Below are 20768 nucleotides of genomic sequence, written 5' to 3'. Positions count from 1 at the left end.
ACTACATAATTTAGTCACTGCTGCTGTGAAGGTGCTGTTCAGATCGCCGCCCACTACCTTGATGAGGCACTGAGGACAACTCCATGCAGTTATTGGTCTTGGTAAAAGTGGACTGTTTGGCACTTTCTGGATATGGTGACTTTTGTCCACCCCGAAAAAGTGTATTCAGCGCTGAAAAAATGGGCTGCGAAAAGTGGTCCGCCAGTATTACATGTGACATCCTTACTGAAAAGAACGGATTAAAAACAGCAGCATTGCATACCTCTGGGATTCGTGCCCGAAAATCGGTGTCGATGCACTTGTTTGTTTCACTTGCGAAATTGGCCAGTGATGGTGATACCTGTATTTATTTTTTTTCCTTTTCTGGAGTATAAAATATTGTTTTCGCTGAGATTGGTCTCTGTCATTATAACTTTGCACCCTATCGACTCAGGCCTACTTCAGTTTGTCCTCAGTGTCTCTTTAAGCAGTACGCATGCTAAACGCACCTACACACACAGTTTCGGGAAGATGGTGGTGAGGGGGATTGGATTAGCTCAGTGGAAGAGGGTTATCACCAAGTCCCTTTCTTTCTCCCTTGTTGCTTCATTGCTTGTGTGCTGTATTCAACTAACTTGTGAATGCCCAGCAATTGCTACAAACTAAGTTTTATGATTGCCATCTTGTCGCATTCCTTAGCAGTACTATGTGGCAGGTTTGACGCAGCAGTGTGACATAACTGACAACTCCTGTATGTTCCTATGTAATCTGTCACAGCTTCTGAATTTTTAGTGAAAGGCCCAAAGTGACTCTTCACTTGTATTTCGTACACTTCATGCACATGCATATATAGACAAAGGTTGGAACTATACAGCCATTAGAATGTTTTCACAGTGTTTATTTCAGAAAGTACATACAACAGAAGCTTTTGCTTATCATATACACTTGCACAGTACAGGTTCTATGCACTCAGCAGAGACAAAAACATTTGTAAAATTTTTCATGTGCATCACAGTCACACAACACTATTGATGACAAGTAGTGAGAAGGTTAGGAAATGCTTGGCTTTTTACTGCCATCTAGCCCAGGTCTCAAGACAGTAGTGAAAAAGCTGCCTAGACGATTAAAACTATCTGTTGATAACACTTGTGCTTTCTTTGTTTTGCTTTATCATGCACTAGCCATCATTACATAGACTTAGTGAGGCTGGAAATGCAACACCACATCTGACACTCGGAGAGAGCTTCAGAACTCAGAAAGTGCAGTGTAAGGTATTGAATGCTGATGATTGCACGGGGTTGAGCATTAGCAATGCTGGAGTGCAGAATTTTTATTGAAGATGTATAAGAGAGATCTCTATCTTGGTCTTTACCAGCTTGAATACAGAGGCATAAGCATGCAAATGTTAAACAGCAAATTCCATGAGACATGATGTGACAGCATGCATATAATAGATGATTTCAATACATTCCCTATGAAAGTCAATAAAAGCATATTCAGTGATCATAGCTTCCGAACGCTGAATGAGTTTGTAAATGAGAGTTGAATAGATATCTGTACACATACTGAAAAGCATGTTAAGTAGATCACATAATGAAACTATTATGAAGAGCATGAGTATTTGCACATAAAAGCCACAGGCTTCTAGACAGACTGCTGCGACATGCTGCCAGCACATGTAGGCAAAGCTTGCTTTTTGAAACAACAAATGAGCTCGTAAAATATATCAGCCTGAAAACCATGTCAAAGTCACGTGGTGCTGCTTTTGCTGACATGCTTTCGAGGTCGTTGGCAGCCATGCCTACAGTGGTGCCACAGAGCCAAACAGTCTAGGAATGCCCATTATCATTTAGTAGCCTGTGAAAAACTGTGACAAAGCACTGCAACAAATGCATTCACAAACAACTGAACTTGCCATAGTAGCTGCTCTAGAAATGTGGAACATGTGACTAGTAGTGGTACCTCACGTCTTAGACAAGGTTCTGCTGGCGGTTGTTCTTCAAGCGAGTGTAGGTTCCTTCTTTTCTCTGGAATAGATAAGAAAAGAGAAACATTGCAGGAATACTTTATACTTCCTTTATATTTACCACTATCGTCAGTCAGAATGGAAAATTTTATTCTAAAAACTTAAGGCTCTCTAAAGGGACTACTAAAAGGGCATCTTAATGATAAGGTAATCTGCACTATGTGTGGTCCTCATCCCATGAATTGTGTGAGACTTGTTGAGGCAATAGAGCTAATTCTACTTCCCTACAAGCATGCATTTATCATACAGGTAAATTATGCTCAAAGTAGACGTGTTTTGCGTGAACCAACATGAAAATTTGGGATGTACTGTGTAATCCCATGCTGGCTGCACAAACCATTCACATAAAGCTAATGTCCTCAGTAGCCATTAAAAGTGCCTGCCCATTCAGCACTAAAGGGCGATGTGGTAGTGTAAAGAGTACGTTTTTTGTTTGTTTTGAAACCATTCTTAACAGTGTTTCAAATGGTGTATTACAAACGTATGTGTGATCACTGCTACGCATAGCATTTTTACTCTTTGTTGATTGCAAATTCTAAATTTGTTCACGCAAGTACTGTACTGTTTCCGCTGGCTAAATGCATGTCAGCTCTGCATGAGCTGATTGTAAACAGTGACTGCATATTTGTGGAAAAGTAGCATAACTGATCATGCAAGCAGAAATTGCCTGGACTTGCCACCACTGGGAACAGCCACTGGGTGCATTCTACCTAATTAGCCATCAGTAAATTCAGCTACTGGCAACGTGAAATGAAGCGGAAATGTCGGTGACCTAAGCAGAAGCATGAAGGATTAGCAGAATCAGAGTGAAATTCATAACCATGCCTGTACAAAGCTTTAAGGTGTAGTTTGATGTAATTAAGTGAACTTAATATCCTTATTTCTTTCTAAAGAAGAATAAAGAAGCTGAAGAAAAAGGTTGGTGCACCTGAAAAAGCCTCAGCTCTCTTGTACAGTTTGCAGTACAATGTAGCTGACAAAAATTGCACATTAGACGTTTTTAAAGCAGGAAAGAAAGGCATCTTTTTATGCAGTCAACAGTGTTGTGGTGTAACACTGCGAAAAATCGCTTTGTTATCCTTTCATCACTAGCTTAAAGCTTTGCACATTGAAACTACCAACTAAGAACACGTTCGTTGCTGTCTGCCTAAAGAGTAGCCATATATGCATATGTCACTTTTGTTTGAAACACCAGAAACTGCAGTTTTTTTGTGACTTGGAGGTAAATAACTGATTCTGTGCCACATTCAGAGATGGTTACACTGAGCTTATTAGACAAAAACCACCAAATGTGCTAAGGTTCATGAAATGCCCTCACCAAGAACTGAAAACGCTTGAATGCTGCCTTTTCTTAAGTTTTAGTGGAGCAACCTTCAGCAGTAAGCAGCGAACTACACAAGAAGGCACTGGTAGCTTCCTGTAAAAGCGACCCTTGTACAACCCAGATCGTTGCATTGGATGATGCCAGTGGCCTTATCTTATGCATTTCTTGTCTTGCTTTACATGACACTGCAATGCACTGCCAATGTGATCAGCATAGTTTTTTCAGGGAAGCTTATTTCATGTTAGGGAAACACATAGCATGATATACTGGAATAGGGTTGTCAAGAAAAGTGTGCATTCCTGATAAACTGTAGTGAACTGCTTGAAAATAAAATTGTACTTTTTTAAGAGTGTAGGCACACATGCATGTGATTTTATGTTGTGCAAGCACTATTTTACCAAAAGAATGGGTGAGGACAACTGCAGTGCAGCGAACGTGTTTGGGCCTAGGCGAAGCAAAAGAGTGAAGCAGTGAAAGCAGATTCCTTGCCAGGTGGGTACCTCCTGGCAGTCCTCAAGCAGGGCGCTGTAGGGGCTCTTGCCAGTTGCAGGGCGCAAGAGAAGCGGCATCATGCTAGTCATGCATTGCTGGAAGCAGCCCAGGTGGTTATGGTGGAAGAGCTTGCGTGTGAGCTAGTGAGAGAGTGATATGGCGTGAGCAGAAAATGGGATACCCTACCGTACCATGGAGTTTCTAGTGGCGGGACCATTCCACGGCACGTCATAGGCTTCCTCCAGGCCCTGGCTGTTCCTTTGGTCCATTGTCCTCATGTAGGAGGTGCGGGCATATTGGCTCACCAGAGGTGTACCTTGGAAAATATAGAAAGAGAACAAGCTCGTTTTGGTCCTGTTAGATTAAAGCCAATTGACCTGAACATCACTTTTGCAAACAGCTGCATACTTTTGATAACTGCAGCCAAAAAACATGACAGTAAGCAGTTTTATCTACAGAACACAGCATAGCCGCTGATTTCTTCTTGCTACTTGTGCAGAATACATTTGTTGAGTGCAAGTGTACTATTTGCGAGTGCATTTTGAATGTTTTATTGCAAATAATCTAACCCCTTCCTGATCCTTCTGTGCGCGGCAAGTCATTGAGCTGGAACAGGCATGCATCTGAGTAGCTATGCCAGACTGAATAGCATAATTGAACAGACTTCAAAACAGTTACCTGCGATCCTTGTGTGCCGAACACAGGTGGCATCCACTGTGTTTTGTCAGTGCATCATTATTTGGCAATTTCAACTCACTATCACAGATTCCGATAGACAACACAAATAAATAAATAATGCCTGGCCCATCTTTACCATGAGCTATGATACAGGCTTTTATTCCCTGGCATGTGGCGCAATCAGAGAAATAGAGAACAAGAAAAAAGCAGGATCAGATATCTGCTGCTCATCCTACACTGCACTTGTATATTTGTGTGGCACTTTAGTGTAAATGAAGCAGCACAGCTGCTTTGAGTCCCTTTCTTTGCAAAAATACATTAGGAAGTCATGCAGCATTTGCATCTGTGTCACAGCCCTTTTCGTCTGAGCATGTTTTATGACTTGACTTCATTGCAGTCCATGTTTCGCTGATGGAGCATTCACAATCCGTTTTGTCAAAATCCCGGTACGGCACTTAGTAAATCTGTTGCTTTGAATAGACATGTTGACATCACCATAAACAAGGCAGCTGCTAAGAAGTTGGACGAGAAGGAATTTATCTAGGATTCCAACTTTTGGCTTGCTTTGTCAAAAATTGACAGTCATTGCATGCTTAAATTGTGGGCATCAAATGGCACCCTGGACGAATAAGAGGAAAAATCACTGGGAAGAGGGTTTATATTGTGCAAAAGGGGATGAGGAGGGTGGTGCATGGTGGTCCAGCCTGGATTGTTTGGGCTGACTCCATCGAATGGGAAAACCTAGCCTCATCAAAGTGGCAAAAACTCAAAATATTCTATCTAGCTAAGATGGAAATGTAGTTGCAGCAGCCAATTTATAAAGCAAATTTGACTGGTTCTTGATAAAATATGCATTCATGCTGAAGATTAAGCTTTTGTGAACTTATGTCACCTAGAACGAGATTAGAATTCCAGAGAAAATTAATAGGCTCACTGTAGTAGTATGAAACTAAGGCTGCATTTCTGGAAGCTGTCACGGGCGAGTTGGAATGTTCCATTTTGAAGAGCAAGGAACCACTAATGTATAAATTAGGTTATAGTACCATCTCTGACACGCTTCTACGTTTTCAGCTAGAAGTTGTGGACGCTGCTAAAAAGAGCACCAATCAGTAAAGTGCATTATAGTGTTCTCTTGTGAGTTTTCTTTTCCATGCACTAAGCGGAGCGGTTGGAACTACAAAATGAACTAGAGATGGAAGCTACTTAGCAGTGTTGCATGAGAAGGCAGTTGCATAAGCCGGCAATGGATTGTTCAGCTTCTGCTATGGTTACCAGGACCAGATGGTACTGCTTTGGAGCATTTGGCATTTAAAAGAGGAACCCACATAGCAGTTCAGTAGAATTTGCCATATCTCTAATTTTTCATTTTCTGCGTTGAAATAACTTGCAAAAGTATAACATTTTCAAAGATGTCATTGGGTCTCTCTTGAAATTCAGGGCACTAAAGCTTTCATCTCAAATGTGTCTACCTACCCACTCAAAATGTCGGGAACTGTATTCAGCAAATGTGTCGTGCATATAGCCCCTTAATACGATAATTGTATTCCTAAGGGGGAAAATGTTGAAATATTCAGAATTTTCCAAAGAAAATCCCATGACTGCACAGGAAAAATTTCCCTTCCCCCAAAGGCCCATTCATTCATGGAATTTCAGTCCAGACTTCATATATCCATATCGTGACCCAGCTATGTTTTTTGGGTCACATTCTTCTTTTTTCCTTCATTCCTGTCATTGGTAGTAGTGACTTAAGAAAGTCACCATATATTAGGCATTTAAAGCTCTCACGCCTTCATAAGGTGCAAAAGGAAATGTGCACTCCCGAGATCGTTACCAGCTTACCCGAGCTTACGCAAGTTACTCAGTAGTAACTCAGTAGTTACTCAGTAGTAACTCGGGTAGGCTCAGGTAAGTTCGGACAAGCACTGCACAAGCTGGAGCCAATGGGAGGAAGCTCGGGTAAGTTCGGAGAACCGTCGCACCAGCTGTGCGAAAAGTGACTCGGGAGGAGCAACATAAGTCGCACAATCCCTATGGGTGGCTGTCATAGGAGCAGCGATCTGCCAGTTCAGTGCTATATCGCTTAACCGCTACGCCACTGGGCTGGTAGTGGTATGAGGACTCACCACCATTTATGAACAGAATGACCTATTCTACATATATGGACATTAACCCACAGAGCTCTGAATGGTGTGCGGATTGGTAGCCGATGCAAACTAAGTTACACAAACTCACAGAATACCACAGATATAATCAACCACAAAACAGCAGTAGTGCACAATGCTTTTGCATTCATTACACGTAAAGAGACTTAAGCGCCCCTAGTAGTTTTTGTGTCAGTGCTGCAATTCTTGCTTGAAATGTTTCTATGAAAAACTAGCACAATGCGATAGCAATAGAGAGCCCTCTCATGTAAGTACTCCTTCTTTTTTATAGATTCATAGATTGATTGCAGGGAGTCTTCATACCTCTACTGGCACAGTGGTGCAGTGGTTAAGCGATGCACCACTGCCAGGGCAGGCAGGTATTTAGAACACAGCCACTTTTGGGGCTTTTGAGACCCATGTTGCTGTTCTCAATTTCGCGCATAGTTCTTTGGGAGCAGTCCATGTCTCGACCAATGAGCTGGTGTGCAGTGCCACGGTGGGCAAGTGGCAATTGCACTGAATTTGTGGCAGTTGCACTGAATTTATTTTAATTAATTTCATTGCAAGCTGCCATGGTGGGCAGGCTGCTATGTGTGGTTTTTTATGACATGGACGGATATGGTCGCTGGCTTTTCTCGTGAACGAGACCTCTAATGATGTATTAAAATTCTACGCATATCAGCACTTTCTGAAAGTGTCCACATCTATGGACATTACAGCTTTTATATGAGGGCTGTTCACTTCGTGTGTACAAGTGTAGAACCAGTACCTGAAGCGGAGAGTTTCATACTAGGAAGGCAAGAAGGAATTTTGGTGCTGCGGTCTGTAAGAGCAAGAACTGTGACAGTTTGTTGACCGTGGGAATCATGTTATGTGCACAACCTTATTAAATGAATTTAAATATCCTTGTGGCTTCTTATCACCGGTTTCTAAGCAATTATATAATTGCTGATGTTTCATAGAAGAAACCTCATCAGCGCTATATTTTGCTTCCAAAGTATAATACAACTTTTCACTTAAAAAACAAACAGCAGACATGGTTACCGGCACTTGCAGTTCAACACATATGCTAAGAACTTACTGTCATTCTGTTAAAGGAGCAGTGTTTTGTGACGTATAGTATTACTTGAGAGTAAAATTGCATTGAGTTGGTGCTTTTCACTTGAGAAACATTTGACATGCATGAGCATTATTGCGGCAAGACGACGAATGCAGTTGAAAAAAAAAATAAAGGCTGCAAAGACATTCGAAGCCAGCTGTATTACAGTCAATGCAGTTCCTAGGGTTCTGGGTGTCTGAGCAATCTTAGCAGCAGGCTGCCCTATACAGGGTGATTGTTTTTAACCTTTACAAATTTTTATTTTAAAAACCGAGACGTTTATGCGGTCTGTTGAGCTGGATTCTACAGCTAGGTGGACATTATGTACTACCACGATGGAAAGAAACGTGAACAACCCGGCGCCAACACGCTCCACTGTTTCAATTTCGTTTCACCGCGCTTTTACTTCGGTGGTAGCAAAAAGACCCTAGACTCGTCCATGATACATTCTAGGACGACTCTAACGTCTTTTTTGTACCACCATGTAAAAGCGCGATGAAAATAAATTCCAAAAGCGGGGCGTGTTGGCGTCGGGTTGTTTGTGTTTCTTTCCATCGAGGTAGTACCTCGTATGGATCAATAATTAAATGATTAATGACCTAAAAATATTGAATAAACTTCTTATTTTTGATATCAGGGGCAAGGTTGTGTTGCGAAATTGATGGCCATCAACACTGAAGGTGAGCTGTAAATGTGCGTCTTCGGCTTTTAATATTTTGAACCACATCGCCGATTAAAAGGAGAAAGAGGAAGAATAGGGAAGGCAGGGAGATTAACCAGAGGTCAAGAAAATTTAAAAACAAGGTTCACCTTTGATGTTGGCGGCCATCATTTTTACAATACAACTTTGTGCCCTAAAATCAAAAATAAAAGTTTATTAGTTATTTAAGCTAATTAATCATCTAATTATTGATACAGATGTGGTACATAATGTGAGCCGTGCTTTACAATCCAGCTCAACAGATCACACTGACGTTTCTCTCAGAATTTTTAAAATAAAAATCTCTAAAGGCTAAAAAAATCACTGTATAGCATTACCAGTGTGAAACTGCATGCCCACGACAATGGTGAACTACAGCAGCATCAGCGACAGCAAGGATGCTGTGCATGATGATGGATTTCACCACTACAGAAGCAATATCGCCGATTGATACCATTGTGCAACATCCAGCTTGTAATCTGCACTCTGTTAGCTTGAACCTCAAGATCATGTAGATATTTATGATCCTTAGATTTAGTACTTTTTGCTAAAAATCATGCATTCGACTTAGGTACTTTGCAGCAAAGTGTTTGGTACTTTTTAGGTCAGCTTCTGTGGTGATTAGGTGTATGACTTTGAGGTATGCATGATTTGTAGGTTGGGAAGCTAGGCAGCCTAGTGTTATCAGTAAAACTTTTTTTAGGTGAGCTGGTACATCTCGATCTTGTAATACTTAGCGCACCTCTATAATTTCTTTAAAGCAGTGCCTTGATAAAATTGCCACACGATAGAGCTTCACCAGTATAGAATTTGGGGGGGTCCCTTGCGCACCACTCAGTGATATCAGAGTCCGTGGGGGGTGGGGGATTATTATGATAAAAGGAATGGCTATGCAACTAACTGCATCCATCAGCTGGCCTGGACATGTTGACAGTGTGCTGCATAAGTAATTCACGAGTTCAGCTCGTTTGTTCATTTCAGTGTTGTACCTCCACGTTATGACGTTTCACACACAAACTGTCTTGCCTGAAACATGCAAGTCACTGAGGAGCAAGGTCTAATTCATATATGGCAGCTGACCAAACATTGGCTCCATTTGGTCTCACCATCCAGTGGATCAAAGTAAGGGGCCCCATTAAAGAGCATGAGCTTTGTTAGCTCTTGGATTGTCTTCAAGCGCACCGAAATGCACCACAAACTTGGTTTGAGTTAAAAGAACTGTTCTGCAATGTGTTTCAGTCAGGCTACATTAAAGAGCATGAGCTTTGTGGGCTCTTGGATTATCATCAGGCCCACCAAAATACGCCACAAACTTAGTTTGAATTAGAACGGCTGTTCTGCAGTGTGCTTCCGTCAATGTCGCATGGTACTGATTACTGTTACCTTATGAGCAAATGCTTACTCTGTAGTATGGTGGCACGTTTGAGGCAGGCCCACGCGATGACGATAGCTGTGATGATCACGGTGAATGACGCCACCACGGGCACCACGAAGTAAGTGCGGTAGTAGAAGGGCATCTCCTCATCAACCAATGCAGGAAATGAGCCGCCATCTGGAAGGCAAAACGTGCAATAAATCGTCTTTTTCTGACAATTGTCTTGTCATGCCTTCCACTAAGACGGAATTATCGCTTTTTTGAAGCATTCCTTGCATACAGCTGACAATCATTACTGTTTGGTCCCTTGTCATCAAATTATGAGGTGCCTCACGAGTGCACTATCCTGATGCCTCGAAACCCTCCATTAACAACATATACCAGCACAGCATTGAAACTTTTCTTACAAAAGCATGCCTGCACCAGTGAGCTTCAGATTTGATGGTGATAAGGCACACATCTTAATAAGTCACATGAAGAGTGAGGTGTGTGTTTCATACGGTATTGCTCCTTCATCGGTTGACTAGTAAACCAGCGTTTCATTTTCGATTCCAGCACAAAAGTCCATGCCTTCAGTGGTGACAAAGGAAAAGTGCAGTACACCAGCCTGTAGAAGGGACAAAACCTCACAGTCCTCATGTTTATTTCTGCACATTGCGAGCTGTCGAAAACATTCAGTAGTAAAGAAGAATGCATTTTGTAGAGAACATTTGCTGCAGCCTATTACCTTCCTAGCAAAGCCATCTGTCAACAACTTTGTGGGGTAGCAACCTCAGAGTTTCGGCTTTTCAAGAATGAGTTGTCACCTAGTACATGACACCACCCGTTTTTAGTTATCTTAGTAGCTGATATGCTTGTTTAACTCTACTGTCACTAACATTGTGGTGAGTTCATGTAACAGCATGCCAGCTTCCTTCTAATGAAATCGATTCTTGTGAATCAATGCCTCATTCAAAGTGCATAGCGGCAAAGTGGTGCTTACATAAAGTCTCTGGTTTGTCCAATTTTATCAAGCACAGGCTAGCTAGGTTATCATTGGAACCCTGTTCTCGCCTGAATGAGGGGTCACTATAGAAAAAAATTACTGAACTTGCACAAAACGCATCTGATCCCGCTACAAACCTCTGCGCAGTCACATATGCCCATTTGTTTTCCTCTCATTGCTAACTTTTACCTTCTAAAGCCACTTGCACTTAAAGCGAACTTTTGTCTATGCTCATCTGCTGATTTTTCTTTTCAAGTGTGAAAATTTACCAGACTCAGCCATATCTCTTGTGCTGGGGTGGCTAATGCCATTAATAAATAGGTCTATTTAAGGAAATAAATCTTATATTGACATGGGCAGCTTCGTGAACATGCATACGCAAGTGCTTGACTGCTTCAAAAACAAAACGTTTGAGCAAAGTGTTTTAAATCTGCCAATCATGCACTTGAACAGAGGCCAATCAATGAATTGTGTTAGGACATGATTGGTTTAGATTACTCAAAGGAAAGAGTGACTATATGAAGCCAACTAGCTAACTCAGCCGCACTATGCCTTACATTAATGACATCCTAGAATATAAGCGTTTGTCAGGAATGTGATATGAGCGCAAATAGTTGGAAACTGGGGAGGAGGTGAAGCATGCTACCTGCTCCAAAGAAATTTTGATTGGGGGGTGGGGACAGCCGCCCCCTTGCTTCTCCTTTGGATTTCCAGAGTCCCTAGTATGCGGCTATTCACATTATGTCATGGGTGCCATTTCGGCGTACATCGTGCAGATTCAGTGGTGCGGCCGGAGCAGGTGGAAATAAGCCATTAGACATGTGTGGCGGCCTTTTGTCGTGCTCCCTGGATGCCAAATTTATGACCACTGGCCTGTCACAGCGCCGAAGTGGAACCTCACCGGATAGGTGCGTGACGGCGGGCAGGTCGTGTGAGAAGTCCCCTCGCCCGTACAGATTGAAGGCGGCCATGCGGAAGTTGTAACGGGTGCCACTGCGCAGCTCAGTCATCGTCACCGTGTCTTTGGTGGCCGGGATGTGCAGCTGCTTCTTGTCACCATCATCGGTGCCATACTGGATCTCGTACTCTGCATGCGCGAAGATGAGCAACGCGTGATCGTGAACCATGTACCAGAAGGGGAGGGGAACAAGGCAGAAAGATGAGAGGGCATCACATGAGGCTCAAAAGGATTAAATTATAAGGGAACACTTAAGAGAAGATCATCGCAATTGTCGGATTGAGAAAAACTACTCCTGGTATGCGTGATTTTCTGGTGGATTCTGTACATGTGTGTTAGCATGCTTCCTGACACATCCCGTAAAGTGCAGCCATTAAAAGAGTAGGAGTGGGCTGTGTGGGATAGGATAAGCCTGTCGGAAAATGTCATATGAATGCATATGTGTCTCGAATGACTTCTTAAGTGTTACATATGAGCTATATGTGTCACAAATTGTGACACTGAACTCATATGCAGCCCATATGAGTTAGATGTGTCAAGAAAACTATGTGCCTCATATCAACATATATGCTTCGTACAAGTTCATATTTGTCAGAAATGTGTCGTGTATGAACAAATATGGGCAGCACATAAGCTAAGTGTCAAGAACTGTGCCTTGTATCAACACGTATGCTAGATAAAAGTTCCTACATGTCACAAATGTCTCGTATGACCTATTTGTGCTGCATAGTAGTTCACGCACGCTGCAAATGTCTTTTGTATGGACTTGTATGTATCATACCTCACCCAGCACGCAACAATGATGTGTCGTGCACACAGGAGGTGCAACCTGCATCGTATCAGCTTACATCAACCTCGTGCGAAATACACAGCCACTCATGAGTGCCTCCATACAGTCTCACATGCTTCGTGAAACACAGAAAGGAAGCGGTGAACAAGCTACTAACAAGTGCCCAATCAATGCATGAAAAAAAAACACTTGGCCTGTGTTGCACAATTTTCTTCTTGTTTGTTTATGCCCTCTTTCTTGCTGTAAAGAGTGGCTACCCAAACTGTCTTTTGTTCGGCATTTCTAGTGTGCTTGGATACACATTTAGCTGGAAGGTAGCTATTGCCTTCTCTGCTTTGTTGAGCCATTGTAAAGGTGTGTAATGAAATATGCCAGGTATTTTCATGGCAGAGCTCCGGGTGTAGTAAAATATACATGCACAATGAGAGCACTACCAAAGAAGGTGGGTGCTGGTGCTGTGAAAATTACAGTATAGGTATACAAAGATGTTTCAGTGCTTATCACAGTGCACATCAAGATTCACAATATCATTGGAAGTTCAGTAAGATATAATTCTGCTCCTTAAAGTAGGCAAATCAATGCTTGACCTGAAATCTTACCATCAAATTATGAAGTAGTGGAAAGTACTGTGTAAGTCTTGTCGTACAAAAACAGTGCGGTTGGTTCTTGTGCCAGTCGTGTCGTGGTTTGTGTAGTGAGCTGAAGGTCTGCATGATGGTGGTTCGAATCTAGTTGGGGTGCATGTTTTTATGCCATTCTACTTTTTTTGCTCCCTTAACTTGTATGACAACTCTTCTATTTTTCACTTCTTTTTAATTCCAGCCATTCCCAATAATCTTGTATATGAGATACATAACACAAGTATGACATGTGGGCACTTCTGGCATATGTGAACGCATATGGCACATATTTCATAATCTCGTACAAACCAAGAACATATCCCATATACAAGATTTTTTGATAAGGTATGAAATATCACACTTTCAGAATGAGCAATGCAGTAAAATTTCGTTAAGTTGACCTACGCTCATTCAGAAATCTGGATAATTCAGGTTGCCATTGCAGTGTCGGCTGATGCCCATGTGAGTCGATGGCATCAGACGCTTGTTGATTCGGACGCAGCTGGGCTCAAACCTATTATTTTGGACGGGCTTTGACGGGCAGCCGTGTCGGTCGTTATGGCTGGCAATGTAAGTGATTGCCCAAATAGCCCTTGTCAAGCCAGAATCGTATGGTGCAGTCTTGTGTGCACACCTCTGACGCACGCGATATTGCAGGTGTGACGACATTTGAGTGGCACCGTCTCCGCAAAATAGTCTGGCCACATAGATGCAGTTTCGGTTTTCTGAGCTTTGTGCCAGCCTACGGAGACGGCAGCTATCGGCCATGCTTTAGGCCAGCCAACCCGGGAGCACAGCTGCACCTGTTTTGGATGTCAACTGGCACGTCGCTAATCTCTTTTTTTTTTTTTTCGGAAGAGGTCTCACTGTTTCCGGCGTATGCGGGCTCCTTCGCTTTCTTCTACATGGCTTTACTGTTTTCCTATTGGGCCAAAACTACACGCTTTCATCACATGCTGATCACAGGTAATGCAGTGGAGCCTTCTGAGATGTGACAACGCCGCTTGTGAGAGAGCTTGACTGCTGCCTCGTCACACCCTGAAGGAGACTGCTGAGGAATTTATCATTTTGGAGCAGTGCTGCTTTGACATTCCCGAAATGATCCACACAAAACCATTTCAGGGAACTATTTCACTCCCTCCTTTAACCCATCCCTTACCTGATCACACCTTCAGTGTCCATGGAGATAGTGAGATAGTTACTGCGCCATTTCCTTTCCTCAAAACGAATTTTTTTTAACTGAAAAATTTTTTTTTCAACTGAAAAATCGTATAGTAGCGGTGCAATTTTCATCTCGGAAGCAGACGACCATGACCCAGGATTTCAGCAAATAAAGTTACTGCAATGCGAACGGTCTTTAGCAATTTTTTTAGGGGGGCAAGGGTCCCTCGGCAGTAAGACCTTCAAATAACTGGGACGCTTTTCCCAGTTCCTTGGAGCTGGAATCAATAAATTTTTCCTGTATGTAAGCTATTATGTTCCATTGTGGGACCACAAGTTGTTCTTCTTCGGAGAAAAAAACCAAGTGACACAACAGAGTTAAGAGCTGTTGCCTTCGCAGTTACCAGTTGACAGTTGTGTAGATGAAGAAGGAACAAACTAAAATGCAAACAAAAATGCGGTAGGGTGACAGAAGCTGCTTGTCGTTAATAAGGCTACGCTATGTTGCTCTCATTGGCACATATTACTTTGCAGCCTGGTGAAAAGAAGTCATGTAGTTAGTCTTCAAAGATATTGCATATGGGCTCTTTGTCATGGAGGACAAATTTTTTGGCACTTTTTGGGGTAAAAATCATTGTCATTCTTTCGATTGGCCTATACGCTTTTATGTCGTGCATTTCTCTTTGACAAAGGCTTATATGAACTCACGGATGACTGGTGAGGCGACGGAAGAAGGACTATTCCAGTGGAGGCTCACAGAATTAGATGTGATGCCAGTCACCCGCAGGTTGGGAACCGCAGGCGGATCTGGAAGAGAGAAAAAAGGATATCAACTTCCAGCAGTAAGCAGAGAAGTGTAGCTGACTTGCCATATAGTGGATGAGTGGCTGTAGCTGTATTACGAGTTCAAAGGCTCACTTTCCGGCCCCTGCAGCCGCACTGCAATGGCAGTGTCATGCAAAAACACGCCTGTACTGCTAATTCAGTGTGTGTTGGAAAGGTGTAGACACCTAAATTGTTTTGTGTTCTCTTTCTTTGGAATGATTCTAAAGACATTGTATGTACCTGGATAGTCACATGGAACTCGCTTACCCCATTAAGCAAATTATAGCCGAAACTTTTCTCCCATACAGCTAAGGTTTCGTTTTTAGAAGCTGAGTAACAACTATGGCATCACACGTGCTATGATCAGTTAAGGGTGAGACAATAACTGCAGTCAGTAAAACTTCACAAACTCACATTTTGATCACAGGACTGGAGAAAAGCCTGAATTAACCGTGTGTCGGATTATCGGGGGGGGACAAAAGAAACATAGCAACGTGTCCCACATCAACATATGTGTATTTCTTAGGATCTGTAATCATTGATTGTTTCGAACAGCAGCCTGAAAAGGCTGACAGTTGAGGCCATGTATTTGTCTTTGTGCCGCCGTAATGTTGGATGTTAAGCCTCCCAGGAGGATTGCCCAGACCACGTATAACGGGCAGGCACAGAAACGAACCTGGTTTCCTGCGAGAAATTTCCGTGGCAATAGCTATTTTGCTGAGTTCCACCAAATGGTGCAGCGCGTGCTTGCTGTATGATGATCGATCCAGCACACATGTCCTCTAGACACACACATCTAAAAAAAAGCATACCCTGTGGACAGGCACACAACGTAATGTAAAATGATAGCAGGCTTCGCAATAATGTGAAAAACGTGATGCACAAGCTGCGAAATTAGAGGACAGAAAATACCAGAGCACATCACAAAACAAGCATGCCATGGTGCCTTTTTGACTGACGGTTTTAGTGATGATTACAGTGCCTTTACCTTTCGGTGGGACGCCAGCGACACTGAGATTTTCGAGTCACTCTCTCACCATCACCATCGCCCCATCTCCGGCACCTTGTCCACATGTGAGCTCCGCCGCTTGTTCGCTTAGTGAGAGTGCGGCTGAATCCCTCCGAATTAACGAGAGCATTGTGCCTACACACGTTAGATGAGACCGGAAGGGGTGTCTGAAGTGTCCAGTTTTCCGAATTAGCAGGGGCCAAATTAACGAGGTTTTTAGGTTTAATCACTACCTAGTTCACCGTTTTGAATTCACTTGAATGCTTTTGCTTGCTGCAGGAACCGGAATGACAGCGATCATACGAACAACTGCTACATTTTAGGCTTTGAAAGCATCGCAAGGCCACAACATCGCTTGTGATACCGTATATTTTCAGTAAGGGCTGCCTGGGCGTCACCATTACGCTTGCTAGATGTCGCGTGCATGTTGCGCCAACATGGTGGAAGCAGCAGCGGAGCCGGTTTGAGACAGCCCAGATAGGAAGTTTCAACATCTGCCTCACGCAGTGGCAATGTGTATGTACCTCTTGTAAAGCTCTGACGTTAGCTTCCCTACGTAGCGAAATCCTCCATACTCTGGAGAAGCAGCCTGTCTTTAAGACAGACATCCAATTAAACCCTAAGCGCAAGCCTCACAGCTCTACGTTGTGAATGCATACTGCTACTGAACAATGGCTCTGCAGAGCTGTGCTGAGTCCCGCACCCGCAACTTGAACATGTAGTGCACGCATGCAAAGAGAAAGCAAGGCATTACTCTTCTACTCACAGCGCAAAGTTTCAGCTTCAAGGTAAGGCCTCCCCAGCCTTCATGAAGAAGCTATTGGTAAAAGATGGCTGTATAGATTTAAAAAAATGCACTGCATGCAAGAATCCCAAGTTTAAACTGTGAGGATGCACTTTGGTTGTATTTATTGAGTGTCCACATATAACTCAGGAAGGAAAACGTACACATCAGGATGGTGCAATTACTGAGGAGGTTGGGATCTTTAATCCTTTTAGCACCAGCGTGTGGTTGAAGGAAGAAATGGTAAGCGGATCATGTGTAGGGTCAGGACCATCGGCTTGATTCATAGTGGGAAGCATGACTACACTGGCTATGAGCATGCAACAGGCCTTAATCGCTGTGAATGACTGAAACGCTTCGAGCCACACAACACTTTAATGGGAGGCAGAGAGACAGAACAGGTAAATAAAAGTATTTCTACAGTGCACATGGCAGGGAGGAAAAAGGACACAAAGAATGAATAAAGAACACAATAAGGATGTAGTGTTCACTCAAAAGAGTGGAGGCACACTGAGGACACAGACTACTAGAGGTCTATTAGGCCGGTGAACATCAAGAACTGAAACAGAAGTCATGTTTCTGTACCACTTAAGTGATGATCAGATGAACTTGTGGCTACGGCAAAAGGTGTGTGTACTGGTCTGCAGCTCACTCACAGAAGTCTTTGTGAGCGGTGAGCATTCATATGAGGTGCATTATGTGTAATCACATACCGTGCTTATCATTCAGAAAATCGTACTGCAAACACCATGTATGTGTATTGTATAAAAACCGTATCGTCGGTATGATAGAGAAATCATTTCCACACCATACGGGTGTCCATGTTCCCATTATTCACAATGCACGAATGTTCTGGCAGGTACCTAGCATGGAACACTGCACGGGCATGACATGAACTACACATACCTCCGTTGAGTGTGGTACAGGTGACCTCTTCAGAGGCCGGTCCCGAGCCGACCTCATTGAAAGCCTTGAGCATGAATCGGTACGTGGAGGCAGCCTGTAGTCCGCGGAAGGTGCGATGTTCGGTATCCCTGCCCACCGTGTCGTGCACGAACGGTGTGCCGTCCATCTTGTGGCCAATGTAGTAGCCCTTCAGCTCGCCATTCAGCTGGTCTGCCGGAGGGGGCTGCCAAGATTTCGGAAAAATGGTTATGGTCACAAGGCTTAATTGTGAGGGGCAATGAAGTCAGAAACCTTACAGCGTGTTGGCGCGACCGAGTCGCTCAGGCCTCGCGGCCAGCTTTGGTCGCTCAGTGATGGTCGCAGTGGCAGCTTAAGAAGTTGCTCACTGAGCAACTTTTCAGCCGTGTGGCTTGTGTTGCGTATTCTTGCAATTAGTAAAGGGTGCGTCTGATGACGCAGCCGGTCCCAAAATACAGCAAATTTTCGTCATCCTGCTGTTCCGACAAATTTTTATGCAGTATTGCAAAGTTGTCGTAGCGACACAACTGGCTCTGGTGTGCAACACGAGACTGCTCAGGACTACAGAAAATCGTGTTTGTCGCAACAAGAATTTATGTTGTCGGGTCTCAAAATACTACATTGAAATCTGTCGTGTTTCTCAGTACCAACGTATATACATCCGTACCGGGGCAGTTTACATTAGTCGGTGTGCAGTGGCGGACCCTTGCACCCAATATTGTTAAAGAACCGACCTCTGATGTCGCCGGAAAAAAGGCTGTGCTCACTGCATATATTTTTTTTCTTGTTAGCACTGATTTGTGAAATGAACATTTCGAAGCGGATTATTGCGCAGCTATGACATGTCTGGCGTGATATACGTGTTCTCGCGCTTCGGCACGAACGCGCATTTATTTGTAGCGCTTAATTTGTTTTCAAGGCACGGTTGTAAGGTTTGTGTTTTATAGCTGTGTTGTCGATGAGTCCCGTTATTGTCATTGAAGCACTTTTTCCATTATAGCCTTTCCATAAAACGTTACTGCGCGTGGTAAATGGGTTAAATCATGCTGGTCGTCGAAAACCTTCAGGCCCTCCGCGACTTGCCATAAGCAAATCTCGATTGCCCGTGTGGAAGCATCGGAGGCCTCTTGTCACCGATTTGCAGACGGGTCACGTGACCCCTGCGATTTGCCCTTGCGGACGACATGCCATTACAGTGTAGGCTGACAGATCCAGGACAGATTTCTAATAGGTTCTTTGTTCTAATTAGTGCTGTTGTGAGGACTGTGTATATCATGAAAGCCAGAATGCCCTGTTGGGCGTTAAGCGGGGAAAAAAGCCTCAGTTAGTGTGCAGTGCGCATCAATCCTGTGTAGAGTGTTCGAGCAGTTTGCTACTGGAAATGAAAAGCCAAACTAGACAGAAACAGAAACTGACAGAAAGAGTGCAGCGTGAAGTAATGAACTCTGCCCATCTTCTAAAGAAGTGATGTCGCTTTGTTTCTTGTGCTTGGCGCCTCTCGAGCATTCAACACAAGGCTGATACGCACCATTGCACTTACTCCGTACGCGACAGCGATGAAGGTTAGGTCCGCTTCTGCGCTATGTTGCCTCGGGTTATGTAACTCGTTTTGTATGCATACTTGTTGCTGCGTGCCGCATCGTTTCTGACCCTAAAGCGAAAAAAGAGCAATGAAAGGGACGAATTCCTGCAACTGCCGGGTCGCTGATCTTAAGCCATGCATGTAGGCTGGGGGAGCTGTCTGGGGGAACGGTTAGTGTTCCCCCTTGGTCGACTGTCAAATGTGCCTGAACTTGAGTAGTACTTTTCTTAGGGGGTTCAGCTTGGTCTGAAGCGCAGTTGTCCCACTGAAGTAAATTTTCCGGTCGTATGCCTCGCAGTACTCCGCAATAGCGGTGGGAGAAGCCGCCTGAAGATGAAAGCGGGCTTTTTGTATTGTCCTCTCGCCTTGTCTTCAAGGAAAGCCTGGCAGGGCTTAGCTGATGCCTGTTGCTATGGCATGCATGCGCGTCTTTGCTGATGGCTTACGCTTAGGGCGCATCCGCGTATGCATACAATGAATGAACCGAGGTCACGCAAGCGAAACGTCGCACAGCTGCCAAAATTGGCCGAAGCCATCAAAACGGAGAGGAGAGCATACTGCGAAAGTGTTGATGAAATACGCGAGCCTGCAAAGACCGCTGGAGTTGCTCTTTGAAAGGGACAAATAAGGCGCTAACAAACAACTCAGCAATTGATTTGCGAGGCGCAACAGAAAATGCGAAGTCATTGTAGTAGAACAATTGCACCAGCGGTGTAAAAATGAGGTTAAAGTCACTAGCATCATCATAATTGCACTTGGGGTGACGGTGCGTGTGCTAGCGGTTTTTTGCTATGTCTGTAGCAACCAAGTTGCCTTCGTTCGCGTTATGTTAACCCGTACACACTAAACATAGATATATGCTTTTAAGGGCATAAAAAGGGAGTAAGCTGTCCTCTAGTGGAAGTGTGGTAGAGGTCAGCTGACTCCCTTTTTACTCCTTTGTGTTTAGAGTAGCTGTGGCGGGTCGTCGCTGAGCACCGAGTTTGCGGGTTAGATCGTGGTCGTGGCGGACGGATTCTTATGCAGGTGGAGTGCGAACGCGGCCGTCTGCCGATGTTTAGGAGCACACTAAGGGATTCCTGGTGGCCTAAATAAATCCGGAGGCGTCCACAGCTGCGTGCCTTAGAGCCGTGCGCATAAAGGGGTGCGAATCAAACGCCTTTGACATCTGACTTTCCTGTTTACGAGCCTTTGTGGAAGCATCTGCTATATATGCAGTCTGCTATCAGCCGCGTAGTGGATTAGTCATAGCATTCAATTTTGGAGTGCGCAGCCGGCAGCAAAGTTTATAGGATGTGTGTGCTCGGCAACAA

At 43.8% G+C, this 20768-nt stretch overlaps 1 protein-coding gene across 40 annotated transcripts in view; it reads right to left on the bottom strand.

Moving 5' to 3' along the window:
- Positions 1 to 856: 856 nt before the first annotated feature.
- The window catches only part of LOC144106770 (cell adhesion molecule Dscam1-like), a 102365-nt gene continuing 82453 nt past the window's right edge, over positions 857 to 20768 (bottom strand). For 30 of the 40 annotated variants that reach the window (XM_077639672.1, XM_077639674.1, XM_077639678.1 and 27 more), the window contains 6 exons: positions 17856 to 18078; positions 15040 to 15138; positions 11704 to 11889; positions 9845 to 9994; positions 4013 to 4137; positions 857 to 2006 (listed from right to left, as the gene is read on the bottom strand). In XM_077639672.1, coding sequence (XP_077495798.1) covers positions 1950 to 2006; positions 4013 to 4137; positions 9845 to 9994; positions 11704 to 11889; positions 15040 to 15138; positions 17856 to 18078 — 840 coding nt within the window. In that variant the 3' untranslated portion in view covers positions 857 to 1949. Of the gene's footprint in view, positions 2007 to 4007; positions 4138 to 9844; positions 9995 to 11703; positions 11890 to 15039; positions 15139 to 17855; positions 18079 to 20768 lie in introns of all 40 variants that reach the window. The other 10 variants (XM_077639673.1, XM_077639682.1, XM_077639699.1 and 7 more) reach the window with 1 other exon arrangement.

This window comes from Amblyomma americanum, chromosome 10, assembly GCF_052857255.1.
Source record: "Amblyomma americanum isolate KBUSLIRL-KWMA chromosome 10, ASM5285725v1, whole genome shotgun sequence".
NCBI lineage: Eukaryota > Metazoa > Arthropoda > Arachnida > Ixodida > Ixodidae > Amblyomma > Amblyomma americanum.
This window is presented reverse-complemented; position numbering and strand designations above follow the sequence as displayed.